Raw genomic sequence first — 14,065 nt, forward strand, 5'->3', positions numbered from 1 at the left:
TTATCACAAGCCTGTCAACATTATTTGAATTACTAATTTAGACACATTCCTGAATAAAGTTATGTTATGGCTCGATACCCACAGACTGACTGTACGTGGGTGGATGACGAATGAATGCCCAACCCCTTGTACCGTACGGTGTGAGACACGCGGGCCAGGGGTTCTCGGGTAGCCAATCACAGTACGTTCTTTTCCCGGTGACATCATCTGCCACTCCTCTTACTATAGAATGAAACGACCGAGAAAGCAACTAGAGGGTGCAGAGAGAGAGAGAGAGAGAGAAAAAGAGAGAAAGAAAGAAGGAAAGAAGGAACAGCCTCGGTCAGAGAAAAGAGCGATAAATACATTTTGGGGACAGGATTTGTTTAAAAAACGACTGCTTAACGAGACCATACATATTGTGTGATTCCGATCAAATTGTGCAGGTGAGAATCGAGATTTGAAACGGTGGGTTGTCTTGGTGTATGGTTGAAGACAGAAAAAAGGGACCCCGAAAAATTGGATCAACATCAACGTAATATGGAATTTCGTAAGGATTTTTTAAAAATATCAATTAACATTATAAATGTGTGTATTGTAGAGGAGAAAGTCTAGTTATCCTTTATGCCTGGTAAACAAGGTCTAGCGAGCTAAAGTTGTCACCACCTCCTCACTGACAACATCACAAGCCTTCGAACGTGTTAGTCTAGCTGATCCAGGGGAAAAACAAGACAGAGGAGGGTGGCTAACGTTACAGCAACCGGACGTTATGCTATCGGTTTTCTATCTTTTTTTAAATGGTAAACTAGTGATATATTTAAGGTACTTTTTTCGTATTTGTGCTTTGTCTAAAAATAGTTTTAAAATAATACGTACGTTATCAGCTAACTTAGCTACCTAAGTAGTTGCTATTACTAACCGAATTGTTAAGCGTTTTGGTCGAATGAGTTGACTGGTTAATTTTGAAATGAGTTGATTGTTAGATTTGTGTTAGATTTGAACGACAAATGAATGTTCCATTAAACATGACATTGAGTTCAGAAATTCTTTGTCTGGTTACCTTGCTAACAACATTGTATGCAAAAAGTCATTCTAGGTAACTAGTAACGTTATGGGAGCTATCAAACGACGTCCAAACAACAGGAAGAGATGAGTAGCAGACAAAGAAAGCACAGAAGAACAAGGTTCGAAACGTGGCTGATTGATGTCTAGCTAGCTACTTCACTAATCTAGTTACAATACATTGTGTGCAACAAAGATGGCTTGCTAGCACTATTATTGCTTTTGGTCTCGGCAATGTTGCTTGTCTAGCTAGGTCTTGCCTGATAGCATTTTTTGCTGTACTGTAGCGTGACTCGATGATTTTTTGGGGGGGTCATATCCAATGTATTTCAGTGTGTCCTTTGTTAGCTGTTTGTTTCCTTAAGCGGTTGTTGTTAATGTCACTGACCATGATATGAGTCATTGGATAGCCTAGCCTGATTAAAAATCTAGATACTGCGTTTTGCCAGCTGGTGAACATTATGAAAGTGTTCCATGACGGTTGACCTAACTAAACAAGGCACTGCTCAGATTCGATTATCTGTAGTAGACCTTACTTGTTAGTTGTATTAGCGACATTTGAGGTAAAGCTAGGCAAATCTGTGCAGCCTTGATTAGGTCTATCCTATTGAATAAAAAGCACATTGTGCCAAGCCATTTTCCCCAAGTGGTGTGATGAACAGTAGGATAGGCTACAGTCACGAAACAAATTAGCCTAGCTGGTGTTTGATTTAAATTATAAACTGGGTGGTTTGAGTCATGAATTCTGATTGGCTAAAAGCCATGGTATGTCAGCAGTATACCATGGATATGACAAAACATTTAGTTGTACTGCTCTAGATACACTGGTAACCAATTTATAATAACAATAAGGCTTCTCGGGTGTATGGAGGTGTGATATAGCGCCAATATACCACGGCTACGGGCTGTGTCCAGGAATTCCGTCGTGCGTAAGAACAGCCCTTAGCCATGGTATATTGGCCATATACCACACCTCCTCGGGCCTTATTGCTTAAATATATAGTCGCTGTAGACAGAATTGATCCACGTGAAGTACGTTGTTTGACATGGCCTAACTGACATTCTATCGTAGAGCAGCAGGGCCTGGATGGCAGAAGAGCAAAATACTCACCACTTTTGTCTGTCCAATAAAAAGAATGATGGCTTGCAAATGCTATTTCTTTCTCTGTGAGAAGATGCGTGAGAGCGTTCGTGTTCCGTACATGCCCAGCTGGCAAATATAGGTTGTTGAGCAGGTCACGATCATCTTACAGCTCGTGACATTCAAACATTTTCTCCAGGCAACATCAACAATTTTCGTGCTTGCAAGAGACTTTGCTGTGCAGTCAGCCGGCAGACACCTGATACAGTCGAATAGGCTTCAAGGAAACCCTTGTGTGGGGGGTTGGAGACAACCACACGTGTTTGCTGTAAAGTGCAAAGGCTGACAGGCATATGGTTTGTTGATCGCAGGGCCATAATAACACTGACATCTCAGAAGGTTCTGAATAGGCTGCTGTGGTCCCTTCCCAGAGCATTTGACATGTTTTGGTCATGACTACAATGAGATAAGCTCCCCTGGGGACTGGAGGTGTCAAGTGCCACCCGTTTCATTTTACCTTTATTTTTGTGGGCGATGTCATAGATCTTTAATGTAATATTCCGTTTGGTTTAATGTTTATATTCCCTGCAAAGTGTTGAAGCCTATTTCGTCTTGGGGAAGTTACCGGTTGTTCATTACCTTGAGTGTCTTGCTGACATGCTCAGCTCCTGCCAAGGAGAACATGTCTCAATTTGTTCTTCTCACTGTTTGTTCTCCTGTTTTCTTGTGCACAATGAGGAATTTCATCATCAATTTTACATATAAACCAGATTGCATACCAGAGAGAATATTATAGACCTCAAGAAAGCCAGTCAGGTGATTATTGGCAATTTTTTTCAACACTTTTGATAAACAGGGCAAAATAGAAATTGGCCTATAAGTTAGGATCAGCTTGATCTCCCCCTTTAAATAAAGGGCACACCGTGGATGCCTTCCAAGCAATGGGAACCTTCCCAGAGAGGAGAGACAGGTTAAAAAGGTTAGCAATAGGCTTGGCGACGATAGGGGCAGCAACCTTTGAAGAAGAAAGGGTCTAAACCATCTGACCCAGATGTTTTTTTGGGATCAAGTTTAAGGAGCTCCTTTAGCACCTCGGACTCTGTGACCGCCTGCAGGGAGAATGTTTGTAGCGTGGCAGGGGAAAAAGAGGTAGGAGCATCGGGGCTAGTCGCATTAGAAGGGGTGGGAGACGAGGACATGTTGAACGGGCAATGCGGCATGGCTGAGTCAAATATATGAATCCTGATTTATGAAGTGGTGATTTAAAGAGCTCAGGCATGTGCTCATTGTCAGTAACAACCATATCATCAACATTAAGAGACATGGGAAGCTGTGAGGAGGGTTTATTCTCCAGGTCTTTAACTGTTTTCCAGAACTTATTGGGGTTAGACCCACAGATAACTGCTCCTTAAAGTAACTGACTTTGACCTTCCGAATAGCCTGAGTGCACTTATTTCTTATTTGCCCGAACGAGAGCCAGTCAGCCTGAGTATGTGTGTGCTGAGCCTTTTATCCAAATGGAATTCTTGAGGTGGAGTAACTCTGCCAGATCACGGTCAAACCAGGGGCTGACCCTGTTTTTAATTCTCATTTTCTATACGGGGGCGTGTTTGTTAACAATACCACTGAAAATATTTAAAAAAGGTCCAAGCATCTTCGACAGGGATCAAGCTGATTCTATACCAATTTACAGAGGCCAAGTCTTCATGACTTGGCCTCTGTAAATTGGTATTTTGGCTCATTAAAGATTTTTAGCAAATGTCTATGACAAATCAGGACAGGTTGTTTCATTGAGCAGCCATTACGAACACAGGCTGTAAAACAATGATCATTACAGAAAACACCAGACGGATACCTATCAGGATTGATTGTGAGGATAACATCAAGGAGAGTAGCCCTTTCTGGGTGTTTGGAGTCATACCTTGTGGGATTGGTAATAATCTGAAAAACATTTAGGGAGTCCCATTGCTTTAGGACGGTGGTTTAAGCATGTCCCAGTTTAGGTCACCTAGCAAGACAAATTCAGACTTAGTGTAAGGGACCAGGAGAGCGCTTAGGGCAGGTACGGTACAGGCCGCTGCTGATGGAGGACAATAACATTCAGCAACAGTCAGCAAAGAGCTATTTGAAAGTTTAATGCTTAAAACCAGCAAATCAAATTGGAACAGACTTATTGGAGACAATCGAGCACTGAAGGTGATCCTTGGCAAATATTGCCACTCTACCGCCTTTGGAAGATCTGTCATGCCGAAAAAGGTTATAACCAGAAAGCTTAACGTCAGTGTTCAAAACACATTTTCTTAACCTCGTCTCAGTAATGACCAACCCATCTGGATTGGAGCTGTGAACCCACACTTTTTTTTTTTTTAAATTTGATACATTTGAGGTAATAAGCTTCTATTGTTAACGTGCAGAAAACCCAGTCTTTTACGAGAGCAGAAATCGGTGAAGCAGATATCCAAGGTAGAATTGGGGCTAGCAACAGTAGATGGGCCAGGGTGTACATGCAGGTTTCCATATATCATCAGAAGTAATACAATCAGGGCACAACAGAGGACAGGGAATGCTCTGCAGTGTTGATTTGACATTTGAATGTGCATTAGATGGCAACAAGATCATATTGTACAGCAATTTCATCAGGTAACATGAATATAAAGCTGGCGAGAGGTGGTTAGAATAGGATGGGAGGCCAAGAGTCTGTGTAACCAATAGAGAGTCAGAGTACCCAACTGTGGGACAGACTGTTTGTTCCCACACTCGGGGAAACAAGCAAGTTCATGGTCAACAAAGCACGCAGGAGTCATGAGGCAAATAGCATAAAGCTCAAGAAAAGAATATAACGACTTGGGGCCATTGTAAGTTCAGAGTCACTCCCCAACAGTGCATGTGTGCTGGAGGCAAGCGACAGCTCGGGAGTGTGGCGGGGATACCTGTAGCAGACGGGGAGGCGGGCCAGGGCAGACGGTGAACAGATTGCCAGGTGGAATCCAAGCAACGGGAGTAGGTGTCACACTCACTTGGGAGAAGTTTTTTTTGGGAAGCAGATTCCTTGTAGAAAATCCCAGCTAGCTAATGTAGCTAGCAAGTCTCTGTCCATTTTTATTTTCCACGTGGAAAAGGAGATCGTTAGCTAGCTATATTTCTTCGGTTTTGGCAAATGGTCCTTTAACGACATCCAAACAAAGTTGTCCTGTGGCTGTTGTATTTTGGAGATTGCGAGGAGGATATCTTCTGATGTGATCATAGCAACAATATTGTTTCTTATTGAGGTAATTTACAATTGAAGTGTCCTGACTGCATATCAGTTCAAAATAGAGATGAATCCAGGGGTTACTGTATTGTAATAACCTCTGCACAGATGGAGGGGGCTTCAAAAGCCTCAGAAACTGATATGTACCTATTGATTCTTGAATATAAAACTTATAAATGCCTCATGAGCTTAGTTCAACTGTCGTTCCCCATCAAAACCCAAAGTATAACCCATGTTTTATTCCTATGTTTGTAAACAAGCACTGTATAGCCTCAAAACATGATTAAAGCTAATTTTGATATCATGGATGGTCAGACCTAGCATCCATAGCTCTGTCTTTGAATTTGAGTGATTACATTTCTCCAGCCCCACCCCTCCCCGCTTTTTACCAAAACGTGGTGGGAAGAACGCTTTATTGTTTCAACTGCTTATTGCCCCTTTTGTAGTAGAATCCTTGCTTCAGGGGATGTCTTTTCGATTTTTTTCCCCCCCACCTGTTTATTAGTCTTAATGTTCATTTCTGGTATGTTAACTTCAAATATGTGCCCAACCACCACACTTACATTTAGTCACCTACAGTACCAGTCAAAAGTTTGGACACACCAAACTTTTGACTGGTACTGTAGGTCTCACCCGCGCTGTCACACATGCACACATACAGACACACTAACAAGATACCTTGCTCCCATTTGTCAACAGCGATGGCCCAAGAGACTAACCCAAGCCTGACGCCTGTGCTTTGTACCACTGGCTGTGGTTTCTATGGCAACCCCAGGAACAATGGCATGTGCTCAATTTGCTACAAGGAGCACCTGAACCGTCAGCAGAGTAGTACCCACGGCTTGAGCCAACTTAGCCCAATGGGTAAGTTCCTCCTCCACCCTGTTTCTTACTGACCACACACACAACACATCTACTCCAAACAGTGTGTCCTCGTCCCCAAAACCAGACTCTCACCAAAGCTGCATTACATTGCATGGGGAAGTTATTGCTGTCTGCTAAAATTAGCATACACATTATGGGCCAGCTGCACTGTTGAGAGAACTGTTGAACCAAAAAGTATCTTCTGAGGTTGATGTTTTACTTTTGCTGTCTCTCCGGAACAGTTGGTAGTCCTACCCCTGGTGCCTCAGCCATCCAGCGACTAGAGGCCAGTCTAGCCAAAGTAGACCCTTCATCAGGCTCTGCTGCAGACATGGCTAGGTAAGGTGTGTGTGTGTGTATGTCCGCATGTGATACAATGGATGTCTCATTACTTTTTGCTCTTTCATGTCTTTAACTTATTATTTTCTATCAATTGCCCCCTCTGCAGAACTATTCAAGGCTCTCTTCCAGTGACTCAACAAATGACAGAGATGAGCATCTCAAGAGAGGATAAAGCAGAGCCTGGTAAAACACACTACAAGAGGGAAACATTGTTCTGTTTGATCCACTTTAGCATTAGTGTACAAAACATTAACAACACCTTCCTAATATTGAGTCCCCACCCCTTTGCCCTCAGAACAGCCTCAATTCGTCGGGGCATGCGCAATACAAGGTGTCGAAAGCGTTCCACAGGGATGCTGGCCATTTTCACTCTAACGCTTCCCACTGTTGTGTCAAGTTGGCTGGATGACCTGGGTGGTGGATCATTCTTGACATACACTACCGTTCAAAAGTTGTCAGTTAGAAATGTTCTTGTTTTTGAAAAATCACTTTTTGTCCATTTTAATATAACATAAAATTGATCAGAAATACAGTGTAGACATTTGTTAATGTTGTAAATAACTATTGTAGCTGGAAATGGCAGATTTTTTAAATGGAATATCTACATAGGCGTACAGAGGCCCATTATCAGCAACCATCACTCCTGTGTTCCAATGGAACGCTGTGTTAGCTAATCCAAGTTTATTATTTTAAAAGGCTAATTGGTCATTAGAAAACCCTTTTGCAATTATGTTAGCACAGCTGAAAACTGTTGTCCTGATTTTAAAGAAGCAATAAAACTGGCCTTTAGACTAGTTGAGTATCTGGAGCATCAGCATTTGTGGGTTCGATTACAGGCTCAAAATGGCTAGAAACAAAGACTCGTCAGTTTATTCTTGTTCTGAGAAATGAAGGCTATTCCATGTGAGAAATTGCCAAGAAACTGAAGATCTCGTACAACACAATGTACTACTCCCTTCACAGAACAGCGCAAACTGGCTCTAACCAGAATAGAAAGAGTGGGAGGCCCCGGTGCACAATTGAGCAAGAGGACAGGTACATTAGTGTCTAGTTTGAGAAAGACACCTCACAAGTCCTCAACTGCCAGCTTCATTAAATAGTACCCGCAAAACATCAGTCTCAACGTCAACAATGAAGAGGTGACACCGAGATGCTGGCCTTCTAGGCAGAGTTGCAAAGAGAGCCATATCTCAGACTGGCCAATAAAAATAAAATATTAAGATGGGTAAAAGAACACACACACAGGACAGAGGAACTCTGCCTAGAAGGCCAGCATCCCGGAGTCGCCTCTTCATTGTTGACGTACGCCTATGTAGATATTCCATTGAAAATCTACCGTTTCCAGCTACAAGTCATTTACAATATTAACAATGTCTACACTGTATTTCTGATCAATTTGGTGTTATTTTAATGGACAAAGAATGTGCTTCTCTTTCAAAAACAAGGACATTTATAACTGACCCCAAACTTTTGAACGGTGGTGTCCATGGGGAAACTGTTTAGCGTTAAACCTAGCAGCGTTGCAGTTCTTGACACAAACCGGTGTGCCTGGCACCTACTACCATACCCTGTTCAAAGGCACTTAAATATTTTTTGTTTTGTCTTCTGCACATTCTGTCTCGAGGCTTAAACATTTATTTTTTTAAACTGTCTCCTCCCCTTCATCTACGCAAAAAATGTTTAAAGCAGACTTAACAAGTGACATTAATAAGGGGTCATAGCTTTCACCTGGTCAGTCTTTCATGGACAGAGCAGGTGTTCCGAATGTTTTGTACACTCAGTGTATTTAGATGCACCCTGACTTAAAGTCCTTGTACTTGAGTGCTAAAACACAGGAACTCTGTTTCATTTGAATCTCCAGACTGAAGTGTATATTTAAGTGCTTTTCTCTGTTTTCTCCTTCAGTTGTGACTGAGCCTACTTCTTCTAGCCCTGCCACTGGTGACGAGGCTAAGGGAGACACCCCTAATCCCAAGAAGAATAGGTGCTTCATGTGCCGCAAGAGGGTGGGCCTAACAGGTGAGCATGCCATAGCAGGACGTGGTGCTTTTTCAAAGAAATGGGATGACAGGATTGAGCAATGTGTACGCCGTAATGCCGTTTTTGCTGAAGAGATTGGCCATGTTCCAGGCCGCATACACTGCTGTCGCACAAATTGACTATTGATGGGGTTCATGCAATGTACAACACTACTTCCACATTTGTGATGGTCTCAGATCTTTATGACTATAAGTAGTGTCTAACGTGGCAGGAACCCCATCAATGTCACGTATTGATCTAATAATCTGCACAAGGCAACTGCAATATAGGCAGTTTAGAATGTAACTCTTATTCCTGTGTGTCTGGTTTTATTAAGAGGTGAATCATTTTTTTGAGTTGGTGTTTGGTTCCTACAGTGGTTTCCCTCTAATCTCTGACCTTTTAACTCTACCCCAGGGTTCGATTGTCGCTGTGGGAACCTGTTCTGCGGTCTCCATCGGTACTCCGACAAGCACAACTGCCCTTACGACTACAAGGCGGAGGCAGCTGCCAAGATCCGCAAGGAGAACCCTGTAGTGGTCGCCGACAAGATTCAGAGAATATAGGGTTAAGAACCATCCACACAAAGACTGAAGTATGATTGGACCCTCGACATGAACATTGGCATAAGGATATCGGACTGGTTTTTAAAATCACAACCTTGAGAAAAGTGAAAGAGACCTTGCCTGAGGGGGAGATGCATGAACGATCACTGTCTTTTTTTATTTTTATAATATATTGTTTTTCCTGTATCTTTGCCGATATTCTGTTTTTTGTTGTCTTTTAAAAAGAAGCCCAGGGTACCTGTCGATGAGACGTAGTGAATGTTGGAGATGGATAGAAATGCCATAAATAGAGCCAACATGATCCACCCCCCTCAACATGTCAGAGGGGCATGTCTGTTCTGTGGAACATATTTCTATCTGGACGTTCCATCGCAACGTTGTGCCCCACTGAATACAGCCCCTGAGCTGTTTGGCCACTTTGTTGCCAAATTGACAATGGATATTTTGTCAAAAGCTGTATGCACGTGCAGTATCCCGACGAGTTCAGTTGTCTCCATTTCTACTCTCCGTTCACATCAGTTGGTCGGGTCAGTTGTCTCCATTTCTACTCTCCGTTCACATCAGTTGGTCGGGTCAGTTGTCTCCATTTCTACTCTCCGTTCACATCAGTTGGTCGGGTCAGTTGTCTCCATTTCTACTCTCCGTTCACATCAGTTGGTCGGGTCAGTTGTCTGAAAGGTATGACCTCTAACTGCAAAGCTGTTTCAGAAACTTCTGTGTGACCGCTTCCGCCACTGCGCACTTTTGCCACAGCGCTCTCACAGCTGCTACCCGAGCGTGCATGCAATTGCAAACATATTCATGGGAAACAGCTGTTCACTAATTTATTGTTTTGAACACAAAAGGCTATATGGAGGGCTCTGTCTGTACACGGTGTTGTACCCTTGCTGTCTTGCATGACAAAGACACGTAAGCCTCTCTGACCCGCCTACCTCGCAGCAGGACATGTTTCTCCTCATCGCATTGTGCATATGAAGCCTTCTCTTATAATCACTTTGTTATTGCCAGGTGAGGGGGTTACCTCGATAGGCCATTTTTAGGTAACCTGGCACAGTTTCCTTTTGATCAAGTGACACAGTCGTTATTTTGACGTTCATTGTTAGAGGTGTGAGAACGGGGACAAAAACACTTAATTAACCAGCTATCATGTGGGACTGAACTTTTAATCAGAATCTCCCAACTGGCTCTCATGCAGAGGGTTGTGTACACTGACCCTGGTGCAGTTCTCTAAGTGAGGCTTGGGCACTACCCGTCTATGTTATGATATATGGGGCTATGAATGGGATAGCGCAACCCATGCAGTTATGTAAAATATCTGAATGAATTGTCATCACTCGAGACTAGTGCTAGGTCATTTTTTAAATATATATTTACTGACATTAGCAAATGTATTCAGTATAGTTGCGGAGTTAGGCTATATGAGCCAGCCATGCTTGTGTGTGTGTGTGTTAAGAGCGAGTGAGTTTGAGTGAGCACATGGTTGTCAGATTGTGTGCGTCCCCACCTTAGTCTGAAGCAATATGGGTTAAACAGCACAAGCTACAGGAGCATGCCAGAGCTACGGTTTGAAAAATAGATTCCAGAGTTGGACAACTTCTTTTCAGCTTTCTATCCGCTGAGGGGCTGTGAGACCTGTGTTGATCTTATTTTTGTTCTCCTGTAGGGATGTGAGGTCTACTTTTATTAAGAAAGTTATGTTTCAGTTTCCCCTTTTGATTGTTAGTTTATATGCAAATTTGTACAAAAAACATATGTATTACATATAATCTTGCTACCCAGCATTGTATCATGTAAATAAAGACTGTACAGAGAGACAGTACAAGGCTTGGTATTGGTGGTTTGGATTACAGCTTCACTTGTTCTCAACGATGTCATTTGGATCAGGATCCCACAGTGTATATACATGCATCTGTTGTCTATTGCTCCTGTGAGCTCAACTTTGCTATAGCATTACAAGTAGAGTTTGGTTACAGAAAAAGGATTGCCTGGGTAGAGGTGAATGTGTGCCAGTCACTGTTTGGAGGCACACTTACTTTTTTGCACACCTGTCACATGCTTGGGGAAGTGTGTTGGCAGCTGAGGCCGGGAGAGAGTGAGGAAGACGACTAAGCTCAACTCCCTGCCTCACCCCCTAGTACCTCACCTCAACGTCACCCCTCCGTCTGAGCAGGGAGAAGAAAGAGGACAGCTGATGTGGGACATGAGCAGGAGGATCAGAGAACCAACGTGTTCTGTTCAACCTGACCCAGGAACAGCTGGGGAGGTCCCGTAGCCTCCCTCTGAGGGCTGGGACAGGCACATCTACCCCCTGGTGAACCCCTAATGTGTGTCTGTTTCACTTGCCATGTGTTAGTGAGTGTGCAGATGTCTGGAAAGCTGGCTCAGTGTGACATAAGTGGATTTAACATGAATGCACCATAGTCTACTGTGGGGAGTTAACACTACAAGGGGAGAGCTAGGGGAACTACGGTAGGAAGGAGATTGTTCCAAATCAACCCCTACACCCAAGGCACTCCTGTAGGTCTGAAGGGATTGGATAAGCAGTATGGCAATAGCTTCGTCTTGCATTTTAGAAGCAATATGACATTTCCACCCAGCTAATCTATACAATCCTCTCAGTTCTACAGGAGGGTTTAGGGGTTGGATTTTAATCCAGGGTGTGAGAGCAAGCTCACAAGGAGGGCAATAGGGGAAAGTGGGAGCATTTTGATAGGTCAGGGCGAGTTCACTGAACGTAGGGAATGGACATGTTTGAGATTATGAAGGGTTGACCCGAGGTACCATCACTGAACTCTCAGAGCGTGACCAGTCTGAGCCTGGTCCCAACTATGACACACACTCCCTTACCATACAGAACACTAAACAGACACTCCTAGAAATAAATGCTCTACTATACAGAACACACTAAACAAACACTCAGAGGAATACTTGCTCACCGTCCCATTCATCCTTTTGAACCTGTTCTACTTCTCCATCATCTCCCTTAAGACAGGCATCCCTCACTTTTGCCCAGAATGGATGGATAAAGAGAAAAGGAGAGCGGAGAGGGAGTCATGAGTTTTTAGGCATGCTATTGACCTAGGTTTAACATTACGTGTCAGTAGTCATCTAGGAAGCTTCCTTTAAGTCACTGGAAGAATCAGTTGCATTCTCCTCGCCTCCTAAAAACCCATTGGGTGAGAAAGCCAGATGTCCTTCCTCTGACCTCCAATGGGTTTTGAGAATGAGGCGAAGAGAGAGGACGGGGGAATATGCAATTAAGATTCTCCCACTGAGATTATAGGAGTGGTCACAGGATATTTGTATCATTGAGAGAGAGTGAAGAGGGGAAGGAAGGGTAGAGATAGAAAGAGGGGAAGATTGACAAAGGGAGTGCATGTAGACAAATCAGTGGATGAATGATTGAAGAGGGGATGGGAAAAAAATAACCAATTGTGAAAGTCAAGTGTTGCATTAACATGATTAAAAGGCGAATCGTAGGTCCAGAGGTCACAGCTTTTCACTGACTGGGAAATAAAGGAACGTGCTATTCGTCTTGACATAGGGAAGATCTCAATTGCATACTCCTCGTCTCCTTCTCAAAACCCATTGAATGAGAAATTCTGAGGTCCCACCCCTCTGACCTTATCCTCCAATCAGTTTCGAGAAAGAGATGAGGACGCAAGGATATTGCATTTGAGATCTTCCCTAGTTTTACATTACTACCTTTGAAACTGGTAACCAGGGTTAGGGTGAATTTCCATTTCAATTCAGGAAGTACACTGAAATTCCAATTCTCTTCAATGTGGAAAAAATGGAATTGGAATTCAGTTTACTTTTGAATTGACTGGAAGTTCCAGAAATTCTTGGAGTCATGGCAGCAGCGAAAGTCAAGTAATAAACCACCAAGTCGCCAACTTTAAAGGTGAAAAATATATTTGAATGTATTGTAGACTCAGTGCAGTATTGTCATTTTATAATTTAATACAATATAAATGAGTCATTAAAAAGCTACGACAAAGAAATTCTTGTTTAAAATGTAATTTTATAACGAACTATAGTGATTAGTGGATATAATCTACAGTATATTCTACAACAGTGGTTCCCAAGCTTTTTTGGTTATTGTAACTGAATTTTGCTCTGCCCTGAAATACTCCCTCATGTGCATTTTACCCATAGGCCTATGGTCCCATGAGTCTTCAAGTACCCCCTGTGGATAGGCCAAGTACCCCAGGTTGGGAACCACTGTTCTACAATATAACATAGTATGTGTGAATGAGGGTGCCTGTTAGATGTAAAGCACATGTCCAAGTGATGATACAGAGGATAGACACCAGGAGGCGACGTAACTGTCTCATCTTGTCCGAGCTCCCTGCCCAGCAGCCGCTCAGTTCCAGGCTGCTCAGAAGCCTGCTGGCTGTCATCAGGCCCGACGCCGTCTCCATAGAGACATCACTACGGGACCAGGTTTAGGTGGCAAACTGGTCAAATCGTGTGTACATTTAGAAATGAACAGATTTGGCAACATACATAATCGCTTCCAGTTCCCGTGATACTCACGCAGCAAGTTAAAAAGGGGCCCATGACGCATCTGAAGGAGTACTGATCCATGTAGTGTCGGCATTGTCTTTGACCCACACTTCCTTCATGTTCTCCGCCAGGTCATACCAATTATAATCTAGACACAGCTGGGTCAGTGGGGGAGGGTGATCCTCATCTCTTCCTCACTCCCCGTTTCTCAGCCCTGAGCTCGATCATGGCACGGAAGAGACATCTCGAATTCAGCTGGTGTTTCGCTGATTTCGAGAGATGTCATCTAGAATAATGGCATTGTTGTGTTCTTGCAGGTATTGTAAAGATATTACACTCTCCAACAGCATAACTTTCCAAAAAATCTACAGTTTACACAAACACCTTTCAATA

At 43.1% G+C, this 14,065-nt stretch overlaps 1 protein-coding gene across 1 annotated transcript; it reads left to right on the top strand.

The window, feature by feature from the left end:
- The first annotated feature begins 245 nt into the window (after nucleotides 1–245).
- On the top strand, nucleotides 246–10,982 carry LOC120052684 (AN1-type zinc finger protein 5-like). Its single transcript, XM_038999781.1, has 6 exons — nucleotides 246–425; nucleotides 6,072–6,236; nucleotides 6,479–6,575; nucleotides 6,685–6,761; nucleotides 8,484–8,597; nucleotides 9,015–10,982. The coding sequence occupies exons 2-6, from the start codon at nucleotides 6,074–6,076 to the stop codon at nucleotides 9,161–9,163; spliced, it is 600 nt and encodes a 199-aa protein (XP_038855709.1). The 5' UTR covers nucleotides 246–425; nucleotides 6,072–6,073; the 3' UTR covers nucleotides 9,164–10,982.
- Nucleotides 10,983–14,065: the final 3,083 nt, after the last annotated feature.

This window comes from Salvelinus namaycush, chromosome 1 (assembly GCF_016432855.1).
Source record: "Salvelinus namaycush isolate Seneca chromosome 1, SaNama_1.0, whole genome shotgun sequence".
Lineage (NCBI taxonomy): Eukaryota > Metazoa > Chordata > Actinopteri > Salmoniformes > Salmonidae > Salvelinus > Salvelinus namaycush.